Source organism: Diorhabda sublineata, chromosome 1, assembly GCF_026230105.1.
Source record: "Diorhabda sublineata isolate icDioSubl1.1 chromosome 1, icDioSubl1.1, whole genome shotgun sequence".
Taxonomy (NCBI): Eukaryota; Metazoa; Arthropoda; class Insecta; order Coleoptera; family Chrysomelidae; genus Diorhabda; species Diorhabda sublineata.
The window spans coordinates 18,682,628-18,708,241 of NC_079474.1; the positions used below are offsets into that span (position 1 = coordinate 18,682,628).

The 25,614-nt window shown below is 36.6% G+C and overlaps 1 protein-coding gene across 1 annotated transcript in view; it reads left to right on the forward strand.

Moving 5' to 3' along the window:
• Positions 1–25,614, forward strand: part of LOC130452383 (uncharacterized) — a 251,678-nt gene that overhangs the window by 218,738 nt on the left and 7,326 nt on the right. The window contains exons 81-103 of the mRNA XM_056791629.1: positions 60–380; positions 1,853–2,167; positions 2,224–2,850; positions 2,918–3,223; positions 3,282–3,596; positions 3,649–3,972; positions 4,030–4,974; positions 5,032–5,337; positions 5,398–6,039; positions 6,097–6,408; positions 6,466–7,098; positions 7,161–8,102; positions 10,945–11,256; positions 11,314–11,937; positions 11,999–12,949; positions 14,553–14,861; positions 14,918–15,250; positions 15,304–15,600; positions 17,029–17,715; positions 17,821–18,144; positions 18,324–19,670; positions 21,547–21,942; positions 24,522–25,505. Coding sequence (XP_056647607.1) covers positions 60–380; positions 1,853–2,167; positions 2,224–2,850; positions 2,918–3,223; positions 3,282–3,596; positions 3,649–3,972; positions 4,030–4,974; positions 5,032–5,337; positions 5,398–6,039; positions 6,097–6,408; positions 6,466–7,098; positions 7,161–8,102; positions 10,945–11,256; positions 11,314–11,937; positions 11,999–12,949; positions 14,553–14,861; positions 14,918–15,250; positions 15,304–15,600; positions 17,029–17,715; positions 17,821–18,144; positions 18,324–19,670; positions 21,547–21,942; positions 24,522–25,505 — 12,552 coding nt within the window. The remainder of the gene's footprint in view (positions 1–59; positions 381–1,852; positions 2,168–2,223; positions 2,851–2,917; positions 3,224–3,281; positions 3,597–3,648; positions 3,973–4,029; positions 4,975–5,031; positions 5,338–5,397; positions 6,040–6,096; positions 6,409–6,465; positions 7,099–7,160; positions 8,103–10,944; positions 11,257–11,313; positions 11,938–11,998; positions 12,950–14,552; positions 14,862–14,917; positions 15,251–15,303; positions 15,601–17,028; positions 17,716–17,820; positions 18,145–18,323; positions 19,671–21,546; positions 21,943–24,521; positions 25,506–25,614) is intronic.

The following is a 25,614-nucleotide window of genomic DNA, read 5'->3' on the forward strand; positions in this document are numbered from 1 at the left end:
TTTCAGTTATAATATAGAAATACACGATTTAATTTCAAAACAAAACGATTCCATTTCAGCTCTACCTTCTGAAAATATTTCACCGTGTCAACCGTCTCCGTGTGGAGCAAACGCCGAATGTAAAGAACAAAATGGCGCTGGTGCCTGTATATGTTTACCGGATTATTTCGGTAATCCTTACGAAGGATGTAGACCCGAATGTGTTATTAATTCAGATTGTCCATCTAACAAAGCGTGTATCAATAATAAATGTAAAGATCCTTGTCCCGGAACGTGCGGACAAAACGCCAACTGTCAAGTTGTCAATCATCTACCTTCTTGTACTTGTATATCAGGATATACTGGAGATCCGTTCCGTTATTGTACGGTGTTTATTGAAAGTAAGCGCATTTCAAACAAGTAATGTTTTGTTGAATAATCTATAGTTTGTCCAAACACAAATTTGAATTTGAATCATAGAATGTGTCTCATAAATAATGTCGTAATCTATGGTTTCAACTCAAGGTTCAGCAAGCTCTTTGAGACCTCGGTAAAACTGATATCGTTTCTTTCTATTTAAATAGACTTCCTGGAATGTTTGTTCCAGTGAAAACTTCTTTTGTAAGTTTCCATAGTGTGTTTCGACTCAGTTCAAAATACTTTTTTAAATAAGATCGCTCATACTTCCATTCGTCTTCTTTCTAAGTGATTTTCTACTTGAAATTTTGATTTTCCTGGAGCTTTACGTACTATTTAAAACTTGCTACATTCTTATTCCTAATAACTTCAATAGACTTTAAGCGTTTACGTGACCCTTCCAAATTTTCCATAATCAAACTAGAATTCACAACAGATTTCACAAAGTACAAGCAACTAAACTGAACTGGTGAGAAAACACAGATTGAACCTCTTTAAACTTATTTTCGGTGAAATTTGTCGGGAAGAGCTTTTTTTAACACGCCTATTTTAGAGTTTTGTAGCTTTTTACTCTTACTATATCCCACCACTTTAATAGCGTTCGTTAGCCGAGATGGCTAGGGCGTCAACGTCCGGATTCGCCGATCGTGGGCTCAAATCTCTTACACGCCGTAAAAAAAATTTTTGGGACAAATTTTTTTTTTAAATTATCACTGCAAATTTTCTGTTTATATCGAAACAAATTTTACAACTGTCTGCCCTCTGTTGGAGGTTTATTATACTACCTGCATCAGTATTATTTTAGAATTTATCCCCTTGAATTTCATTACGTTGTTCTATAAGAATTTCAGATCCGTACAGCCTCTGCTGGAGATTTACAATACAAATGACTGGAGCTTGGAGAAAATTATTTGGCAATAAATCGAATTTAAAAGTGGAATATAAATACAGTTTAAAAAAACTAACCTTTCAAAGCGAATCAAAGTTGATAATAATTTTTAAAATAATCTTAAAACAATAATGAATGAAAAATTTTTGTGTGATATACTCTGAAAGCGTGTTTTAAAGATTCTTAAACTATATTTACTTTTGAAAATAAATGAAAATTCCCAACCTTTATTATACGAAATTAAAGATCATATGATACAGCTATTTAATCACAGGACTTTTGACCAGTCCAAACCTTTTTTTTTTCAATTATTGTTGAGGTACGAATATAATGTTCATTTTGACAGCATCAACGATTATAGAAATTGAAACCTCATCATATAATCATCCATTATTTGAGTATATGGAACGAATAAACTGATCTGATATAAAAAAATAAAAATAGTTACAGTATATTGTTATAAATATTCCTAAAACTATACGGAAATATTCAACAAAACACTATTACCAATATAGTTTATCAATATACTTGACGGTATATAATAAATTGTTTGTTTTATGAAAAAAGAAATACCAGAGGAGCCTTCAGACCCATGTCAACCGTCACCTTGTGGACCAAACAGTCAATGTAAAGAGGTTAACAAACAAGCGGTATGCTCTTGTTTGCCTAATTATATCGGTAGCCCTCCAGTTTGTAGACCAGAATGTACGGTTAGTTCAGAATGCGCACAAAATAGAGCATGTATCAATCAAAAATGCTCCGATCCTTGCCCGGGAGCTTGTGGATTACAAACCAAATGCGACGTTATTAACCATAGTCCGATTTGTAGTTGCCAAGCTAGTTATACCGGCGATCCATTTAGCAGATGTTATCCGATACCTCGTAAGTTCCTAAATATTAATTATTGATCATAAACGTAACTCAATACCCTATTTTAGCACCTCCAGTTGAGCCGGTAGCTACAGATTTCTGTTCGCCAAATCCATGTGGACCTTATTCTGAATGTAGATCTACCGGAAGAGATTATACTTGTGTTTGTTTACCTAACTACTTTGGTCAACCGCCTAATTGTAGACCAGAATGTACCATTAATCCTGATTGTTCGTCAAACTTGGCGTGTATCAACCAAAAATGTGTAGATCCTTGTCCGGGATCTTGCGGAGTACAAGCATTATGTTCGGTAAGGAACCACGTACCGGCTTGTACTTGTCCTGAAAAATACAGTGGTGATCCTTTCACTTATTGTTCACCGCAAGTTATAAAACAGCCTGAGGAAATCGAGCCTTGTAACCCATCTCCTTGCGGACCAAATGCTCAATGTGATAATGGAATATGTACTTGTTTACCAGAATATAGAGGGGATCCTTACACGGGATGTCGACCCGAATGTTTATTAAACCAAGATTGCCCTAAGGATCAAACTTGTATAAGAAATAAATGTAAGGATCCTTGTCCTGGAACTTGTGGGCAAAATGCAGAATGTACCGTTATCAATCACATTCCGACATGCTCTTGTATACAAGGATTCACTGGAAATGCGTTTGTTGTTTGTAATCCCATACCAGGTAATTAATTTTTCAAAAATAAAAATAACGAATCTTGCTTTTTCTATACCAAAATCTTAATTTTTAGTGGAAACTCCCAAAAACCCTTGCAGTCCATCACCCTGCGGACCCAACAGTCAATGTAGAGAAATTAACCAACAAGCAGTTTGCTCTTGCGTGCCAGGTTTCTTAGGTACACCGCCATCTTGTAGACCGGAATGTGTTTCTAGTTCAGAATGCGCGTTAAATAGAGCTTGCGTTAATCAGAAATGTATAGATCCATGTCCTGGAACTTGCGGCATTAATTCTTTATGTCACGTCGTTAATCACAATCCTATATGCAGCTGTCAAAATAGATATTCGGGAGATCCGTTCGTAAGATGTTTACCAATAAGTAAGTTTCAATTTCCACAAGTTACGATTGTCTATAACATACAACGTGAATATTTCAGGAGACGAACCAAAAGAACCAATTAATCCTTGTCAACCGTCTCCTTGTGGTCCGAATTCGCAATGTAAAGCTATAGGAGATTCTCCTTCGTGCTCATGTTTGCCGGAATTTATTGGAAGCCCGCCGAATTGTAAACCGGAATGTATCAGTAATACGGAATGTCCTAATAATCTTGCTTGTATAAATCAAAAATGTAAAGACCCTTGTCCCGGAACTTGTGGCCAAAACGCGGAATGTAGAGTTGTCAGTCATACTCCTAATTGCGTATGCCTTCCCGGTTTTACTGGGGATCCATTCTTCCTGTGTAATCAGAATGGTAGGTTTCATTTATAATTTTAAAAACGAATCTTACAAAATCTTCGTTTCAGTTCAAACTTCGTTCGAAAGACCTACCCCTTGTTTGCCCTCCCCGTGTGGAGCTAATGCCGAATGTACAGAAAGAAACGGAGCAGGGGCTTGTAAATGTATTCCCGATTACATCGGAGATCCTTACGTAGGATGTAGACCGGAATGTACTGTAAATTCCGATTGTCCTTCGAACAAAGCATGCGTAAATAGTAAATGTAAAGATCCTTGTCCGGGAGCTTGTGGACAAAACGCTCTATGTCAAGCGGTCAATCATTTACCTTCTTGTACTTGTATATCAGGATATGAAGGGGATCCATACAGATACTGTACCATTCTAATAGAACGTAAGAAAATATTTTTCCGGTTTCCCAACTGTTACCATAATATTTATTTACTTTTAGCTATTGAAACGCCACCATCAAATCCTTGCGAACCATCACCGTGTGGTCCTAATAGTCAATGTAGAGAAGTTAACGAACAAGCGGTATGTTCTTGTTTGCCAAATTACATAGGTACTCCTCCGGGTTGTAGACCAGAATGTACAGTAAGCTCTGAATGTAACCTAGACAAAGCGTGTATAAACCAGAAGTGCGTGGATCCTTGCCCGGGTAGCTGCGGTCTAAACGCAAACTGTCAAGTAAACAGACACAGTCCGATATGTAGTTGTCAGTCAGGATTTACTGGAGATCCATTTAATAGATGTTATAATTTACCACCGCCACCGCAAGAAAATATTTTACCGTCAAATCCTTGCGTACCGTCACCTTGTGGACCGAATAGTCAATGTAGAGAAATCGGAGGCGTCCCTTCGTGTTCTTGTTTACCAGAATTTATAGGAAGTCCACCATCTTGCAGACCCGAGTGCACTATTAATTCAGAATGTTCTTCGAATCTTGCTTGCATCAATCAAAAATGTACGGATCCATGTCCGGGATCTTGTGGTTTCCAAGCTGTATGTAACGTCCTAAATCACGTACCTACTTGTACTTGTATCGAAGGATATACGGGTGATCCATTTACTAATTGTCAACCTAAGCCGCCAGAACAAAATATCAAAAAAGATCCTTGTAATCCATCACCATGCGGTCCAAATGCTGAATGTTTCAATGGCATCTGCTCTTGTATTGACGAGTATCAAGGAGATCCTTATACGGGATGTCGACCGGAATGTTTATTGAATAATGAATGTCCTAAAAATAGAGCTTGCGTTAGGAATAAATGCATAGATCCATGTCCTGGTACTTGTGGACAAAACGCTGAATGTAGTACCATTAATCACATACCCAGTTGTACTTGCTTACAAGGATTCGAAGGAAACGCTTTCGTACTTTGTACTGCTATAACAGGTACGAAAAACATATCCATTTAACGTTATCAACAACTCATAATTAAATTTATTTCAGTTAAAACGCCGAAGAATCCTTGCAATCCTTCACCTTGCGGTCCTAACAGTCAATGTAGAGAAATTAACCAACAGGCTGTTTGTTCTTGTGTACCTGGTTTCTTAGGTACACCACCATCTTGTAGACCCGAATGTATTACCAGTTCGGAATGCTCGTTAAATATGGCGTGCGTCAATCAAAAATGTATCGATCCATGCCCTGGTACTTGCGGATTGAATGCCTTGTGTCAAGTTGTTAACCACAATCCTATTTGTACTTGCCCGACAGGTCAAAGCGGTGATCCTTTCACAAGATGTTTACCAATAAGTAAATAGATTCTTTTTTTAATTGTATATAAAAAACCAATTGAATTTTGACCTCTTTTAGGACAAGAACCCGAAATAATTACGGAACCTTGCCGGCCATCGCCATGTGGCCCTAATTCTCAATGCCGCGAAGTTGGAGGTGCTCCATCTTGTTCATGTTTACCAGAATTCATCGGCACGCCACCAAACTGTAGACCAGAATGTGTCAGTAATTCAGAATGCGCCAATCACCTAGCTTGCATCAATCAAAAATGCAAAGATCCTTGTATAGGCGTTTGTGGACTAAATGCCGAATGTAAAGTTATAAGTCACACGCCAAATTGTGTCTGCCTGGCAAGCTTTGAGGGTAATCCATTCGTACAATGTTCACCTAAAGTAGAACCAACGAAAATAGAAAAACCTACTCCCTGTATACCATCTCCTTGTGGCGTTAACGCTCAATGTAGGGAACAATACGGCGCCGGAGCGTGCGTATGTTTACCAGATCATACGGGTAACCCATATGAAGTATGCAGACCCGAATGTACACTAAATTCAGATTGCCCTTCGAATAAGGCTTGTATAAATAACAAATGTAAGGATCCTTGTCCTGGAAGTTGTGGTTTGAATGCAGAATGTCAAGTAATCAATCACCTACCAGCTTGTATCTGTATTTCCGGATTTACGGGAGATGCTTCGAAATATTGTAGAGTTGTCGAAACGAGTAAGATATCTCATCAACTTTCGAAATTATACGAGAAATTATTCAAAATTCTTTTAGGTATCGAAGATAAACCAAATCCATGTCAACCAAGTCCGTGCGGTTTGAACAGTCAATGTCGCGAAGTTAATGGACAAGCCGTTTGTTCTTGTCTACCGGAATATACGGGTAGTCCGCCAAATTGTAAACCAGAATGTACCGTAACGTCAGAATGTCCGAAAAATAGAGCTTGTTTGAATCTAAAATGTATCGATCCTTGCCCAGAAGCTTGCGGTCTCAATACCGTGTGTAACGTTTTCTCGCACAGTCCAATCTGTAGTTGTCAAAATGGTTATACGGGCGATCCTTTCACGAGGTGCTATCAGATACCACGTAAGAATTTACCGATCAAACATCATCCTTCAATTATTGATTATAATTTTCTTGTAGCTCCTCCTCCGGATATAATACCAATCGAAAACCCATGCGTACCATCTCCTTGTGGGCCTAATAGTCAATGTCGCGACGTAGGAGGCACGGCGTCTTGTTCCTGTCTGGAAAATTATGTAGGATTACCACCTAATTGCATACCAGAATGTACCATAAATTCTGATTGCTCTAAAAATTTAGCGTGTATCCAATTGAAATGCAGAGATCCGTGTTTAGGAGCTTGCGGATCCGGTGCTATATGTAACGTAGTGAATCATGTACCGATATGTCTATGTCCTGAAGGATATACAGGAGATCCATTCAGTTACTGCCAACTAAAACCGCCAGTAGTAGAACCAGTCGAGAAAGATTCTTGCAATCCATCTCCTTGCGGACCTAACGCGCGATGCGATGATGGTATATGTACTTGTTTACCGGAATATCATGGAGATCCTTATAGGGAATGTAGACCGGAATGTGTTTTGAATACGGATTGCGCCAGGACTTTAGCTTGTATTAATAACAAATGTAAAGATCCTTGTATAGGAACATGCGGACAGAATGCTCAATGTTTCGTATATAATCACATACCGAGTTGTACGTGCAATGAAGGGTATCGCGGAGATGCTTTTATCTCTTGTCAACGAATACCAGGTAAATATATAAGATAAAAGCATTCACAATTGGTATGAATAACATGATGAATAAATTTTTAGATGAATTACCAAAGCAGTTATGCAACCCTACACCTTGTGGTCCAAATAGTCAATGTAGAGAAATAAACGGACAAGCTGTATGTTCTTGCGTACCAGGATACATAGGTTCACCTCCAACGTGCCGACCCGAATGTATCACTAGCTCGGAATGCGCTCTAAATCAAGCTTGCGTCAACCAAAAATGTATCGATCCTTGTCCCGGTACCTGCGGTCTTAACACAAACTGCCAAGTAGTCAACCATAATCCGATTTGCGTTTGCTTACCGAGATTTAGTGGAGATCCATTCACTAGGTGTTTACCTATAAAAGAAGAACCAGTAGAAAAACCGGAACCTTGCCAACCGTCACCTTGCGGTCCCAATTCGCAATGTAGAGAAATAAACGGCGCACCGTCTTGTTCTTGTTTACCCGAATTTATTGGTACGCCTCCGAATTGCAAACCGGAGTGTATCAGCAATTCGGAATGTGCGAATAATTTGGCGTGTATAAATCAAAAATGCAAAGACCCTTGCCCAGGAATATGCGGCGAAAACGCCGAATGTAAAGTTATAAGTCACACTCCGAATTGTGTATGTTTGCAAAATTACGTCGGTAATCCGTTTGTTCGTTGTGATACACCACCCCCTCAAATGGAAGAAATTCACCCCTGCTTCCCTTCGCCGTGCGGCGCTAATGCCGTTTGCAAAGAACTAAACGGCGCCGGATCGTGTACCTGTTTGCCTGAATATATAGGCAACCCTTACGAAGTATGCAGACCGGAATGTTCGATAAACTCGGATTGTCCTTACAACAAAGCTTGTATAAGAAACAAATGTATAGATCCTTGTCCTGGTACTTGCGGTCAAAACTCGCAATGTCAAGTTGTAAATCATCTACCTTCATGTAACTGTTTGTTCGGTTATACCGGAGATCCGTACGTCTTCTGTAACGTAATTCGCGAAGGTAAGTTTTCTATCGTTTTAATAACAATTCCCAATTTGAATAACAAAATTTTGCGTTGCTATCAACTAACTGTAATAATTATCTCACATCTTGTTTTTTTTAAAAACCATAATGTTTCATAATTCACGGAGACACACGCGAGTTTTGAAGATCGGGCATAAATAGAAAACTAAATAACGTTAACGACTAAACTAATGATTCCGAAATAAATCTTCTTCTTCTTCCGTGTATTAGGCGTAGTTGCCAGTTTTATCTTCGACATTCTTGCCTCCTATCCTTCTGCTTCAAGGTTGTCGCTTTTTATAAGTCGGCCGCTACTCCTTCGGCCCAATGGGGAGTTATTGCGCGCTATCTTGACCAGTCTGTTGTTGTACATATGACTTATGTGCTCATTCCATTCTTTCTTTCTTGATAGAGCCTATTTTCGTTGACGTCATCTATGTTGCACAATCTTCTGATGTTCTCACTTCTTTCCCTTTCCAACAGGGGTTTTCCGGCTATCCTGCGTAGCACTTTCATCTCTGCTGATTCCATCATTCTTTTAGTTTTCGCCGTTTCTGGCCGTGTCTCTGCGGTGTATTTATTTCGCCGTATGGTTTCGTTCAAACAAGCTGCTATTCTTAAGGCTTTAGTTGTTTGTTCTCTTAGTTCGTTCTCTACGTCTCCAACTCCTGAAATCTCGATTCCTAGGAATTTGAATTTCACTACTTGATGAATCATCTGGTTGTCTACGACTAGTTTTTGGATGTGGTCATACACTTTATTTTGGACGCAGATATTATCATATTGATAGATTTAGCTGTGCAGTTAAACACATATAAAAGCCTTTGGATTATCCTCATTTTTTGCGACTAAAACAGCACCATTAGCGTAACATAATATTGTAAATGTAGAGAAAAAATCTCTATTCGCTAGATCTATGTCCATGATTCACCCCATCTCTTTAGAGATCTGCAAGCTGATTTTCTGATGGTTCTGATCGCAAGCTTGTCTAATGTCAGAACTACGTTTCCTATCCCAAAGGTATCCATCTCTGGTGTTCGGAGAAATTGTTTTGTTATTTTTTTTATCCATTCTAGTTTCAACTGCTTTTATAAACGCACCTTGTTTGATGTGGACATGAATGTTTTGCGCCATATTAAGTCGCGCGAATTTCCGGAGATTCTGGCGGCATTGTTGACATGTATGCGCGCATTCTCGTAGATATTACTATTGTTTATGTTTCTAAATCTTCTTGATTTTAGATCTCTTCTGTGTCAAAATTAGTCTCTATCATAATATGATATCGACACCGACAATTTGCGTATTTATATTGTTTATTATATCGATAGATCAACTTCATCATGAATATCAAAAAAAGAATAAAATCAAACTAGAACTTTGTTCTAATAAGAAAAATTGATTTTTCCCTAGTCCTTACATCTCAAATATATAGCAGTAATCAATTAAATTATTTGTAGTTTTATTACCCACAATTTACAAAATAGAGCTATAAATTTTACTTGAATTGTTTGGGTCTTTTTTATCATTAATAGCTTTTGCGTTCTTATGAATGTAAACCATTTCTAAAAATTCTCTTTTTTGTGTATTTTTCAAAAATTTTTGAATCTCTATAATTGAATTTATATTTTTTTGATATTTCATTGTTCGTTAATTAATTTTTTTACCGTATTGATGATCTTTAAGCCTATTTTTTAAATACTGAGATGTCTGCCCTATGTAGACAGCGTCACAATTAGTATAAGGCACTTGATCTATAATATTACTTATTTTGTTTTTTGCTGCTTTTGATTTTAATGTAGTGAACTATTTGGATAATGTATTATGTCCTTTATGACTGAAATAATTCGATAATTGTTGGGAAAGTCCTTGTACATATGGTAAGGAAAAATATTTTATGTTTTGATGTTTCGATTCTGTTCTACTTTTCAATTGATTGTAGTGTCTGTTTATCCTTTTCTTGAGAAGGATGTTGTTTCATTTTTTCCGGATAATTATTTTCTTTTAATGCAGTTTTTGCTTTATGAATAGCTAAGCATCTAAATTCAGAATCTAATAATCGAAGTTCATAACTTGTTCTATCATTTTATCGTCTACGGCTAATTTGCAGCGTACTGGGTCTTCACTTATTGTCATAGACTTTACCTTTGAGATGGATATCTTCATATTGAACTGTTCTGCCATTTGGTTGAATCTGAAAAGTAATTACATATTGTAGATTGTTTTCGATTTTCCATTCCACCTGATCTAATGCGATTGTAGTATTTTTACTTATTATTTCAGTAAGTTCAGTAAACTCCAGTTCAGACTGTTATCCAGCAATTTGTCTCTCAAAAATAAAGCTTTGTCTCATAGACAAATCAGTTTTTAGAAGAATTTTTTTGCCATTTTCAAAGCTTTTTTTAATGATTCTTTTATATGTTTTCTATGAGAATCATCTTCCATATTATTCAACATGATTTCGAAGGTTTATCTAATGTAATAGAGTTTAAATCCGTATTCCGAATGCTTCTAATTTTTTGTTCATATCTTTTGTAGCATCTTAGTATTCTTCTTTTTATTTCAACATAGAGATGGAAGGAAGCATCCGCTTGAAGGTACATCTTGCCTTTGCGATCCAACACTTATTTCCTGGTTGTTGTTTCAATCCTCGTTTATAATAGCACCATGGTGTTTAACACTTTCTATTGGAACTCAATTGATCTGTGATCTTACTTTTATTTCTTTAATTTATTTATTTCTTATATTTATTTACTTCATTCATCGGGCTTTATAAATCGTCTCTCACATTTTATCGGGAAGTTTCTTTTGATAAACAATACAATTCTTGGAATATTTTTAGTTGAACCTATTGAAACAAATCCGTGCACTCCATCACCATGCGGACCAAACAGTCAATGCAGAGAAGTTAATAAACAAGCAGTATGTTCTTGTCTACCGAATTATATAGGTAGTCCACCAGGTTGTAGGCCAGAATGTACAGTAAGCTCTGAATGTCCACAAAACAGAGCGTGTGTCAATCAAAAATGCCTAGATCCATGTCCGGGAACATGCGGTTTGAATACCAAATGTAACGTAGTGAATCACAGTCCTATCTGTACTTGTATCAACGGCAATACGGGCGATCCTTTCACTAGATGTTATCCTTTACCACGTAAGATATCTCGAACTTATATTTAAACAATAGTTATTAATTTTCGATGTATTTTAGCTATAGAACCCGTAGAAACTCGTCAGCCTTGCGAGCCATCTCCATGCGGTCCGCATTCTATTTGTCAAGAAATAAACGGATCGCCATCTTGTTCGTGCGTTTCGGGTTATATAGGAAGCCCGCCAAATTGTAGACCAGAATGTACTATCAATTCTGAATGTTCCAGTAATCTAGCATGTATTAACGAAAAGTGTAGAGATCCGTGTCCGGGTTCTTGTGGTATAAACGCAAACTGCGCAGTCATAAACCACGTACCAATTTGTACATGCTTCGAAGGATTTATCGGTGATCCTTTCATAAGATGTAATCAAAAGATAGTTGTACCAGAAGAAAAGCCGAATCCTTGCAATCCTTCTCCGTGTGGACCTAACGCTGATTGTAATAATGGTATCTGTACTTGCATATCCGAATACCACGGAGATCCTTATCAAGGATGTAGACCAGAATGTGTATTAAATAATGATTGTTCCAAAGATAAGGCTTGTATAAGAAATAAATGTGCTGATCCTTGTCCGGGTACTTGTGGTCAAAATGCCAAATGTACCGTTGTTAATCACATACCATCATGTTACTGCGAAGAAGATAGAACAGGAAACGCTTTCTTATCCTGCTCGCTTATTCCAGGTACTTTATATTCTAACAATAATCATTCAAATAGATTATAACTTCTATTTCTAATTTTTAGCTCCAGTACCAAAGAATCCTTGTAATCCTACACCTTGTGGTCCAAATAGTCAATGTAGAGAAATTAACGGACAAGCTGTATGCTCTTGCGTGCCAGGATTCGTAGGCTCGCCACCAACGTGCCGACCCGAATGTATCACTAGCTCGGAATGCGTTCTAAATCAAGCTTGCGTCAACCAAAAATGTATCGATCCTTGTCCCGGTACCTGCGGTCTTAACACAAACTGCCAAGTAGTCAACCATAATCCGATTTGCGTTTGCTTACCGAGATTTAGTGGAGATCCATTCACTAGGTGTTTACCTATAAAAGAAGAACCAGTAGAAAAGCCGGAACCTTGCCAACCGTCACCTTGCGGTCCCAATTCGCAATGTAGAGAAATAAACGGCGCACCGTCTTGTTCTTGTTTACCTAATTACATCGGCTCGGCACCAAACTGTAGACCTGAATGTGTTATAAATACAGATTGTCCCACTAATTTGGCTTGCGTCAATCAAAAATGTACAGATCCATGTCCGGGTGTTTGCGGAACGAACGCAGAATGTAGAGTCAACTTGCATACGCCGAATTGTATGTGCCTGCCAGGTTTTTCAGGAAATCCATTCGTACAATGCGACATCTTCAAACCGCCATCATTCGAGCAAATTAATCCTTGCGTCCCATCACCGTGTGGTTCTAACGCTATATGCAAAGAAAGAAACAACGCTGGATCTTGCGTATGCGCACAAGGTTATATAGGGAACCCGTACGAAGGCTGTAGACCGGAATGTTCAGTAAATTCGGATTGTCCTTCGAATAAAGCCTGCATCAACAATAAATGCAGGGACCCTTGTCCAGGAACATGCGGTCAAAATGCCGATTGCCGGGTTATTAACCATTTACCATCTTGTAGTTGTATTTCAGGTTATACTGGAGATCCGTTTAGATATTGTAGCGTCATTCGGATTGTTGAACGTAAGATATAGATACAATTTTCCATTTGAAGAATGGTAGATCGTTGAGATTCTAATAAAGGATTTTGTCCCATTAATTTTGTATTTTATAATTCCTCAGCTGAATAATTATATACAATTCATATTGATTTGGTAAACAATTAATATTCAGTTGAAAAATATGTGGGTACCGTGTATTTTTCAACGATCTACTATTCCTCTAATCCACGACACTTACGAGGTGTGTTCAAAAAATACGATGAATGATTCTATTGAAAATAAAGTAGAAGTTTGAATTATTATCTCTCTCAAAGTAGTACATTTTGCTAGCAATGCGTAATGTTCCATAATTCGAAGCAATTACTCTAAAGCTTCATTATAGTCCGTTCAAATTAGATCAAACAATAAAAGTGAAGCTACATAAATTCCGATCGAGATGAAAATCAGTAAAATTGTATAAAATACCATTGAAAATCAAATTTGAATGCTTCACATCATTTTCGTGTATGGAAAAAATTTTATTCAAGGTCAATAGTCAAAAAAATAAGTTTTTCGCGATTATCATGAAAATACTTCAGACAAAAATTTGTAGATCATACTATCTTCAAAAAACGTATTGATACTTTTTTCTTACAAGCCACCGTTTCTGAGATATAACGATTCAAAAAGTTGTAATAGTTATTATGTTTACTGTAGTATTTAATGATTATAATGATTGCACGAGAAATACTAAAGCTGCTGAACAACATCGTCAATTGATAATTTCTTACAAATACTCACAACAAGTCTCGGTTCATTTCACTGCTGAAAATATATTGGTGAAACCATTAAATAAGACAACTTTTATAACTTTTTGAATCATTATATCTCAGAAACAGTGGCTCGTAGGAAAAAAAGTATCGATACGTTTTTTATAGTTAATTTTATGATCTATAATTTTTGTCTGAAGTATTTTTATGATAAAACTCACAGTTTTGCTGAAAATTGCGAAAAAATTTTTTCCAGGAAAATGACTTCAAATGTCTAAATTATTAGTACTTAATTTAATCACTCTGTCGAAACATTCTTAATGTTAGAAATAGTTTCAAAACATTTATTATTTGTAAAAAAAAAACAGGAACGTAGGGTTAAATTTGATCATTATGCAGACGTGGAAACACAAAAAGATCTTTAGTGACTTAAAACTCGTAAATCAGAAGCAAATTGATGTAGTATACGTGGGTTTTATAGAGAAGAACCTAATTATACCATTTGAAAGATCTTTTTCTGTGCATCGTTATAAAAACGCCTTAATAAGCTCTCGATGTTGGAACGAATACTTTTTGCACATTTCTGTAAGCTTTCGAGATAAATGAAGCCTCAAGGTTTTCTCGTGAATTATTGCGTGTCTAATTTCGTATCGTAACTATATTTTAACATTTCGTGACTCTATTTTTTCACCAAAGAATAATAATAAGCTAGAGTAGCATTTCAATTAAGAGCTGTTTTTCTTATAACATGAAGCTACAAGTTATACTACTTGATTTTGATGTAACGTGAAGTTGTATTCATTATATTTTTGGATCATACCTTTGTTGCTTTATTCGTATATATTGTTATTGTTATAAAAATATACTTATTTGTAGCGGAACCACCTCAAAGTCCTTGTCTACCATCCCCGTGTGGACCGAATAGTCAATGTCAAGATCGAAACGGTTCACCTATATGTTCATGTTTACCAAACTACATCGGAAGTCCACCGGGTTGTAGACCGGAATGTACCATCAGCTCTGAATGTTCTCTAGATAAAGCTTGTATAAATCAAAAATGCGTAGATCCTTGTCCCGGAACTTGCGGTATCAATGCTCAATGTAAAGTTGTGAACCACAATCCCATATGTACATGCAATAACGGTAATACCGGTGATCCTTTCACAAGATGTTACCCGAATCCAGGTAATTTATATTCGATAATCTAGTTATTATTGGATAATGACTGTATTTCTTTGTAGCGCCTCCAGCGGAAATACCTAAACCTGTCAATCCATGTATCCCATCACCTTGCGGTTTGAACAGTCAATGTAGAGATTTAGGCGGTCAGGCATTGTGTTCTTGTTTACCAGATTATTTCGGAACACCACCAAATTGTAAACCCGAATGTATAGTCAATTCTGAATGTTCAAGCGACAGAGCTTGTATAAATCAAAAATGTAAAGATCCGTGTCCGGGCTCTTGCGGCATAAGCGCTGTTTGTGAGGTTAGAAACCACAATGCTATTTGTATTTGTCCTCCGGGGTATACAGGAGACGCCTTCACCTCATGTTCCCCTATACCACCACCAATACGTAAGTTTTATTTAATCGCCTATAGTAAAAGTACTAAATTAACTATATTCCAGCTGAACGTAAAGACCCTTGCTACCCTAACCCATGCGGACCTAACGCTCAATGTATTGATGGTATTTGCAAATGTTACAGTGAATACCAAGGTGATCCCTATGTCGAATGTAGACCGGAATGCTTAATAAATCAAGATTGTCCACGTGAAAAATCTTGTATAAATAGAAAATGTAAAGATCCTTGTCCGGGAACGTGTGGACAAAACGCCGAATGTACAGTATTCAATCATTACCCTTCGTGTACATGTCTCCCAGGTTATTCGGGAGATGCTTTCGTTATTTGTAATAAAATAGAGAGTAAGTACTACTATTTACAGCATAACAACATTCAAATACTTGGTATAAAACTTTACGTCATAAAACACTCTGTAAAACAGTATTATACATTTATGCACAGGACATATTCCAAATATTCTTTGGTTCTCTCAATAAAATGAATTTATGTTTATTCATAATTAGCTCACAATTCAAGTACTTGTCCCTTTAGCTTTCCAAAAATCGTAAACTACACCTTATAAGATATTCGAAATGCTTTCATTCATCAATTTGAATATGACCTATGGAACTGTAGTTCTCCATAAGTCAGAAAATATATCACAAAACACGTCATGAAGCGTTAAAAATGCTTCTATTCATCTATTTATCAACAATCAGGTGTTAATTCGAATGGTTAACGCTACTGAATGTACTTTATGGAGCTTTGAAGCTCCTTACGTCCGGAAATAAAACATCAAGAAGTGTTTTGGATTTTACAACGGTTACTATGAAAACTTGTACTCAATAAGTGAAAAAGTATATCATATAATATTAAAAATTAGTTTCTTTATCTGTTTATCCTCCAGCGCTATATTATAAGGTCATAAGACAACTGTTTGAAAACTATTGCTATACTGTTTTACTAGTCATAAAACACTCTGTAAAACACTATTATACATTTATGCACAGGTCATATTTCAAATATTCTTATACGACTCTAGTTTTTCACAAATCTATAAACAATAAAATAAATTTATTTATATGTTTATTCATAATTAGCTCACAATTCAAGTACTTGACGCTTTAGTACTCCTGAAATCCTAAAATACATTATGAAACACCTTATAAAATATTCAAAATGTTTTCATCCATCAATTTGAACATGATCTATGGAACTTTATTGCTCCATAAGTCAAAAAACATATCACAAAATACATCATGAAGCATTTAAAATGCTTCTATTCATCTATTTATTAACAATCAGGTGTTAATTCGAGTGGTTAACGCTTGTTGAATGTGCTTTATGGAGCTTTGAAGCTCCTTACGTCTGAAAATAAAACATCAAAAAGTGTTTTGGACTGAACTATATTATAAGGTGATAATACAACTGTTTGAAACCTTTCAATGTAGCTTATATTGTTTTACTAGTCATAAAACACATCATAAAATACTCAGCATGATCATTTGTATATTACCGATTGAGTTTTAATTTCGGTATTTGGTATATTTCTCAAGTATGTCTCAATACATGTCATAAGACACTTCAATTGAAACTGTTTATATGATATTTCCAATAACTATACCAAAAGACATGACACTTAATGTAAAATGTAGAATTTTAGTGTTTTTTAGTTATACAATACGCTATAAAATACTTGAAATCTATAATTTTGGATGTAATTGTTAATATATTGTTATCTAAAACAAATATCGTCGGCATATTTATTAAAACTATAAATATTTCAATAGAACCGCCACCGACGAACCCTTGCTACCCTTCACCTTGCGGACCCAACAGTCAATGTAGGAACCTTAACGATCAAGCGATCTGCTCATGCGTCCCAGGTTATTTAGGTACACCGCCCTCTTGTCGACCAGAATGCGTTAGTAGCTCAGAATGCTCCCTAAATCGAGCTTGTATAAATCAGAAATGCGTAGATCCTTGCCCAGGTACTTGCGGTATCGACGCCTTATGTCAAGTCGTTAACCATAACGCTATTTGTACGTGTCCCGAAAAATATAGCGGCGATCCGTTTATTAGATGTCAATTTAAAATAGGTATGTCGATTTACAACAAAATTGAAATAAAACACACTATATTAATTCCTACTTTGATCATAGAACAACCCGCCGAGGTCGAAAACCCATGTCAACGAAACCCTTGCGGCTTATACGCTCAATGTGAACCTACTCCAACAGGTACAGCTAAATGTACATGTCTAGCCAATTATATAGGCTCTCCACCGAACTGTCGCCCAGAATGTCAAAGTAACAGCGATTGCGCTAAAGATTTAGCGTGTATCAACCTCAAATGTAAAGATCCTTGCGCCGGATCCTGCGGATTAAACGCTAAATGTCTCGTAGTGAACCACATCCCCAATTGCTTGTGTATAGATAAATATGTAGGAGATCCTTTCACTATGTGTCATCCACAACGTAAGACTTTTATTTGTTTTTTTGTGACTAACTCTAAATTAAGAATTTTTAACAACAAAATTGCACGTCGATATCGATTTAATTTCTGACACGTTTTATTTGCAGCTGTTACCCCCGCACCGATACCAGAAAATCCATGCTCGCCATCACCGTGCGGACCAAACGCTCAATGCCGCATCCAATCGAACTACGCGGTATGCGAATGCTTACCGGAATACCGCGGTAATCCGTACGAGCTTTGCAAACCGGAATGTTTATCCAACGCTGATTGTACCATGAATAGAGCGTGCATAAAAAGTAAATGCGTGGATCCTTGTCCTGGTACGTGTGGTGTTGGAGCCGAATGCTCGACAACAAACCATTTCCCAGTATGTTCCTGTCCTGAAGGGTATACAGGAGATGCTTTCACTTTATGCAGACTTCTTCCAGGTAAGACAGCTAGACATTTTCATCGCTTCAATATTTCAACTGCTCTTCTATGAACTTCTGCCTCTGAAATAATTCCAGTCACATTTTAGAAACTTCTGCCTAGCTGCAGAGTTCAGACAGATGGCGTGAGGCCGTGTTTGCGTCACAATATTATATAATTCTTTTGTTTTTATTTATAGAACCGGCACCTAGGAATCCATGTAATCCATCCCCTTGCGGTATCAACACTGCCTGTCGCGTATCCGGCCAAAACGCCGTATGCGAATGCCTTCCTGGCTTCTTTGGAACACCAACAGCAGGAGGTTGTAAACCGGAATGTACAATCAGTGCTGATTGTGACAGAAATAAGGCATGTTTGAATCAAAAATGCGTAGATCCATGTAGGGGTACTTGCGGATTCGCCGCCATTTGCCACGTCATCAACCACAGTCCTGTTTGTAGTTGTCCGACCCCATTAATAGGCGATCCGTTTACGTTATGCACAGAACCGCCTAAAGATAAAGTCGAAGATCCGTGCAACCCATCGCCTTGCAACCTAAACGGAGAATGCAGGGTTGTAAATGGAGCAGCTGTTTGTATATATCCCGAATGTATTATCAACCAGGATTGTCCGAGAGATAGGGCGTGTTATTCACAAAAATGCAGAGATCCTTGCCAAGGAGCTTGTGGAATCAACGCATTATGCCAAGTCGTTAATCACAGAGCTATTTGCTCGTGTCCACCCGGACATATAGGTTCGCCGGAAGTACAATGTCTGATTGAAGAAGAACCTCAACCTAAAGTAGAATGTACTAGAGATTCAGATTGTACTAACGACAAGGCTTGCTTAAACAACAGATGTATGAGTCCTTGTACTACCAGTCTTTGCGGTCAAAACGCCGAATGCAGAGTTCAACTACATAGAGCTATTTGTACCTGCAGAGATGGTTTTACTGGTAACGCCCAACAAGCTTGCTTCGAAATAGGATGTAGAGCCGATTCAGAATGTCCGCCGACATTAGCTTGCGTAAACAAAGAATGCGTCGATCCTTGTTCATTTACTTCTTGCGGACTAAACGCAATTTGTAAAGGCGATTATAATCACAAAGCTCGATGTTATTGTCCCAACAACTTCAAAGGAGATCCCTTTGTGAGATGCGAAAGACCGGAATGTACAACTGACGACGAATGTCCTTACAACTTGGCTTGTAGAAGCGAAAGATGTTACGATCCTTGCAACTGCGGAAAAGGAGCTGTTTGTAGAACAACTAATCACAGACCTCAATGTTCTTGTCCACCTGGTTACGTCGGAAATCCTCTAGTCGGTTGCGATGTAGAGCCCGAAGTACAACCTGAATGTAGACAAGATGCGGATTGTCCAAAGACATTGGCTTGCTTCAATGGAGTATGTAAGAACCCTTGCTTCGAAACGAATCCTTGCGGAAAGAACACTCAATGTTTGGTAATCGATAGTTTACCGTTGAGGACAATGTCTTGTATGTGTCTACCTGGATATGTTGGTGACGCTGATACAGAATGTAAACGAGGTTAGTATATTGATCGGCATGTTAAATGTTTGTCGTGTATGGTATTAATTATTTATTGTGGTGCAGTAGCCGCTAAAAACAGCTAAGGAAGCAAGCAGTTACGTATGTTTCGGGGGAAACTTTTTAACCATATATTTTTTATGCCTTTATTAACCAACAAAGTTGATAACTTGAGCTAAATGGAGGTGCGAGTACTCTTCAATTAGGCATAATTTTCTGCTAGTATCACTCATTAGGTATGGGATGACTTGAACATCTATTTCACGTATTTTTATAAAAAGGCAACGCCGTAAGTGCTGCTCATTTTTTAGCTTGGAATCATACACACGAGATGAAAATATCAAAAGTGTCAATAATATGCAACTGGACGAACCTGAGGGAGGTTATCTTGTTTTGATACATAAGTATTTTCGTTTAGACAATTTTTGAGTTGCTCTGGACATTAAGCCAAACATTTTATCGTCTCCAACGTGATGGCGTCGTGAAAAATCAACTAATTCAGTTAGGTTGTTGTTAATATACCTTTCAGCATTTAAATCTTCATCCCTCGATCCACATAAGGTCTGGATATCTCTTTTTTCGAAACCACACAACAAGTTCAGAGTTTATCAGCAAATTTTGCTTTTCATTTAGCCATGTATGCGGTATTTCTCATCTGCCTTAGTTGACGTATCCTTGCTAATTTTTTTAGGGTATAATTTTCGCATTTTTCGGTATCTTTGACCGTTTATTACTGATTCTCGCGATACTGTAATATGGCATTCACGCGCTAATTTTTTTACGGAAACCCAGACTCTTTTATTTGCTCTTCTTACCACTTTTGGAAGGTTCAGACATGGTATTCCCTCTCCATTCGGCATCTACGTGAAATATGTTTTAAGTATTACCAGAAATTCTATTCTCTTCGTTTTCAAATCCACAATTTTCCACGAAAGTGAAAAGAATTTACTTAAAATTCTCCAACAAAACAAATTATAGAGATAGGTCCCTGTTAAGACAAATAATATCAATTTTGTAAGTCAATTTTTATCATTTATAGGTTTTTGATGTGAAATTTTTTTAAATAAATTATTCATTTAAACTGCAAAGTTTCGTTCAGTTTTTAATACTTGTAGTGACATCTTTCAAAAGCTAACAAGATTGACATGAAAAAAATATAATAAAAGAAACGAGCTTTCACAATTTAACCATCGAAGTACTACTTGACTTACCAGTGTAATAAATATCCCTAAACTTTCTTTAAACGATGTTATTATTGTTTTATTGAAAAATAATTTAGAAATTATAATTTACTACTTAAAAATAATCGAATTGAAGCTAACCCCAAGGATTAGAATAGGAAATCGACAAATATATTTAGTTTAATTCTTGGAAGTGGCTATGCAAACAGAAGTGACTACTACCCCACAATATAATGAGCTCGAGGCATGTCATAATCCTTTATTTTTTTTTTATTTTTAGCAGCACCGGGCAAATGCAACCAAATTTGAAACTATTTAATGTGACTAATATGTTTACAGCATTTCAGATCTTCCTAATACCTCCCATCTTTCTCCCAAAAAAACAGCAACACAAATTCCATTGGAAAATGTCAATTTTGAATTATATACACTTTGAATCGTGAATTATAGGATCGGTAGATTCTTTAGAAATATTAATACCAATATATTTATATTCTGAGAAGCAGGCTGATCAATATTGCTTCAATTGAAATAGAAATTTTATATTATAATACGTATAAAATACTGTTTGCATTTTGAAGATGTTTATTGCAATGAAACAATCTATGGTCTACCATTTTTGTAATTCGCAAACATTTTAACAGCTATTCTTATAATAAATTATAATATTTCAACATTTTTTTCAATTTTATTAGAGCCAAAACCGGAGCCTGGTTGTAGAAGCAGCAGCGAATGCCCAGCAACTGACACATGCATCAATCGGCAATGCGTAAACCCTTGCGCGGTCAGTAATCCTTGCGCACCTAACGCCCAATGTACGCCTATAGATCACAAAGCTGTCTGCAAATGTCCTAACGATCTTATTGGAAATCCATTCGTGAAATGTTATATGCAGCCGCAGACTAAACCCGAATGTCAAGCCGATTCGGAATGTTCCAACGACAAATCTTGTATCAATCAAAAATGTCAAAATCCTTGTGAACTGGCTAACCCTTGTAGCGCTCAGGCCGAATGCAGAACTAGTTTCCATAGGCCGACGTGTTCGTGTCCACTTGGCTGGTTAGGCAATCCACAAATAGCATGCTACAAACGTAAGTATAACCATTTCAAATATGGAGGGCTCAGAATACAAATGAACCAAGTCCGCTTTAGCCACAGAAGTTTAAAGTTATAGCTTCAAACAAAATTAATCGTTAATAGTTTTAAAAGTATATATTCTATTTAAGAAGTCCAAAGAATAATTTGAACATAGGTTTTATTGAACAAATTTAATGTTTTATTCAAATTCAAAATAATGAACGTCTGAATAATTTTAGAAAAATAAGGAACCATGTTTTTATTTTCAGTGGGTTTGGGTTCTTGGTTGAGAAATGATGAAATCCGAAGTTGAAAAATGTTTAGTTTATTGAACAGAGTTTCAAAAAGTACCTTTTGAATCGTTTTACAATACTTGTTTTGATTAACAAAATTCTTGCTAAACAATCGTCGGATTGTTGGTCAATACTTAACAATTCTTGAGATTACGAATTGGAGCACGTTTGTCTGTCACCATTTCATTTCGCTTTTTCCTTTTCGCATGAACATATCAAAAAACGCTTATCACCTGCCAACTTAACTAAATTAAAAATTAACATGAACATGGTTACCAGCTTTGACTCCAACTCTTTGAAGATCAAATTAGAAATATTTGAAGAAAATATCAAAACTTAGTTGAACGTAGAAATTAATTGACATAAAAACTCATCATCGGTCATTTCCTTCAGTTGCGTCGTTGCCCTGGTTTTGACGAACGAGTTTTCTGATTCACTGGATGCCTTCTGAAGTAGCCATGATAAATAGGGGATATGTAAGAAGCTAGGGACAACATGTTATCCTTCGTTTTACATCATTTGTCTTCTGGTTGGGTTTTTCGAGATATACAAGGTTCGAAACGCCGAAATTTCACTAAACATTCATTTATTTTTATTTGGAAGGGTTCTCTTTTCTCAAAATCCAACCACCCTATCTCAAGCCAATTGATTTTCTTAACTTCGCTGTCCTTTTTCCCCCTTGTGAATCTTCGAATGGTTTTATGTTTAAAAACTCTTCTCGTATTTTTACAACTTACTTGACACATTGATGATACCAAGTGTCTTGCTTACTCTCTCTAATATACCAATTTCAATAAATGGACTGGAATCATAAATTTCAATTCTTTCTATATCCTATAGATGGTCTTAAATAAGTTTCGGTAGTTTTTATTTTCCCATTTTGCCAGTGAATAAGACAACATGTTAACAGATAACATGTTTCAATACCGATACAGATATTTTCGCGGAGAGTACGCGAAGTACGCGGCTTAATTAGGCCAAAATAAATCGAAAATGAGAAATGAATTTTTTTGATATCTCACTTCGTTTTCGAGATATCGATACTTAAAGTTATAATCAAACGTTAGTTCAAAATTCGCTTTATTGAACAAATGGCATTCAATACTTCGTTTCAAATGAATATTTTATCACTTCAAATTCAATATGAATCTTGTAATTCAATAAACAAAAAATTTTTTTATTTAATTTTTATATAATTTACCCTGATACTCAAAGTGACAATAGACCTCAATATGCTTCGATTGAAGTAAATCGGATATATCTGACACAAGTAAACGCCAATACACCAAATATATAAGAAATGATTTGATTCGACTTCAACTGGCGTCAATATACTTCGAAAATTATCGATGCACACAAAGTGACAATCAACCTCAAAAGGCTTCGATTGATGTGATGAATATAACTTTACATACGATAAATACATGAATAATTTGATGTTGTTCATAAAGCATTGTCGGTTGTTTTTCATTATTTATGAAATAAAAAAAAATATTTATTGATAGTTTGAAGATTTAATTGGTAATTTAATTTAGAAATATCCTTTATCGAGCAAAAAGTACGTTCTGAATACTTTCAAAAGTTATTTATTTTCGGGGCTAGGGGGCGAAGCCCCCCATAAGAAAAAAAAATAATAATAAAATAAAACTAAAATAATCTTCACGCGAAGAAAAATTTTTTTAGACAATTTTGACTGTAGAAAATTCACGATTTTTGAACTTTTTGCACTCAACCACAAAAACGAAGCGAGCTATCGAAAAATTTTATTCTCCATTTTCAACTTATTTTGGGTCAATTTACGAAATGGCATATCCAAACGCAACGGAAATCGTGCGATATTTCCTAAGTCATGAAATTAAAATTTGAGAACTCTTTTGACCAGAAGTCTCATCCCAGACATTGTAGACATAAAGATCTCTGTTTCAGTCGAATATAGAAGTTGTGTGTTTGGGGAAAAGCAATGCCTTTTGAAGATGAAAAATGAAAACATATTTTTTCTCCTATGAGGCTTCCACAGCAACTTTTTCTGTTTTGCTCACCTTAAGTGTAATACTTTTTTGCCCTTAATTCGGCTGTCTTTCTCTCATCAGTTTCAACACTGATTTTTTTCTTTATAACTTTATTATTCTGAAAGAAAATAACAAACAGTCACTTACCTCTAGAATTGCTATCTAGTGGATACTTGGATCATTATTACAATGAAATTTTACATAGTTGGTGCACGTTCTAGCTTGTCATTTACCTCAGCATAAAACCAACTGATTACTATTTAAACCGTATCAATTCATTTTTTTTTCTAGCGGAATGTACTTCCCATCAAGACTGTCCTTACGACAAAGCTTGCATCCACGAAATTTGTCAAAACCCATGTTCATCATTGTCATGCGGAAACGGCGCAGAATGCATCGTCGAGCGCCACATTCCACAATGTCGATGTCCCTTAGGAACGCAGGGTAATCCATTAATATCCTGCATCACCGGTATATGCCACTACAACGAAGACTGCGCCGACCACGAAGCGTGCGATAGATTAAACAGAGTATGCCGACCCGTATGTGACGAAGACACTTGCGCAGACAACGCGCAGTGCGTCGGACAAAGACACGAACCAAAATGTACTTGTCCTGCCGGTACTACCGGTAATCCTTTCATCAAATGCGTTGGTCTACTACCGCCGGAACCGGCGTGTACTTCTGATTCAGAGTGTCAACCTCAAACTGCTTGCATCAACAGCCGCTGTATGAATCCTTGTAAAACGGAAAACGTATGTAGCGCCGATCAAGAATGTCTAGTATTAGACACTCTTCCTTTAAGAACGATAATGTGTCAATGTCCTCCGGATACTATAGTTGATTCTACAGGACGATGTGTTAAATTGATTTCACCGAAACCAGAATGCGTGATAGATTCCGAATGCAGAGACAGCGACAAATGTATCGGCGGTATCTGTATAGAAGCATGCAGAGTTGATAATTGCGGAGTCAATGCACTTTGCACTTCCACTAATCACCAAGCGATTTGTACATGTTCTCCTGGATACACAGGAAACCCGCATTACGAATGCGCGAACGTGCCTAAACATCCAATAGCCGTACCAGAACCGGAATGTTATCGGGATAGCGACTGTACTCTCGACAGGACTTGTAAAAACGAACGATGTATAAATCCTTGTATCGTCGAAAATCCTTGCGCCAGAACCGCATTCTGTTCAGTGAGGTACCATCGAGCTGAATGTAAATGCCCAGAAAACTACGAAGGAAATCCATTAGTTGACTGTATAGCACGTAAGTAAAATTTTTTCACGATCCTATTTTTAGTATTTCTTAATAATATACTATAAAAATTCACCTATTATAGCTTCAAATACTTTATTGATCTCTATATATTCTTTCA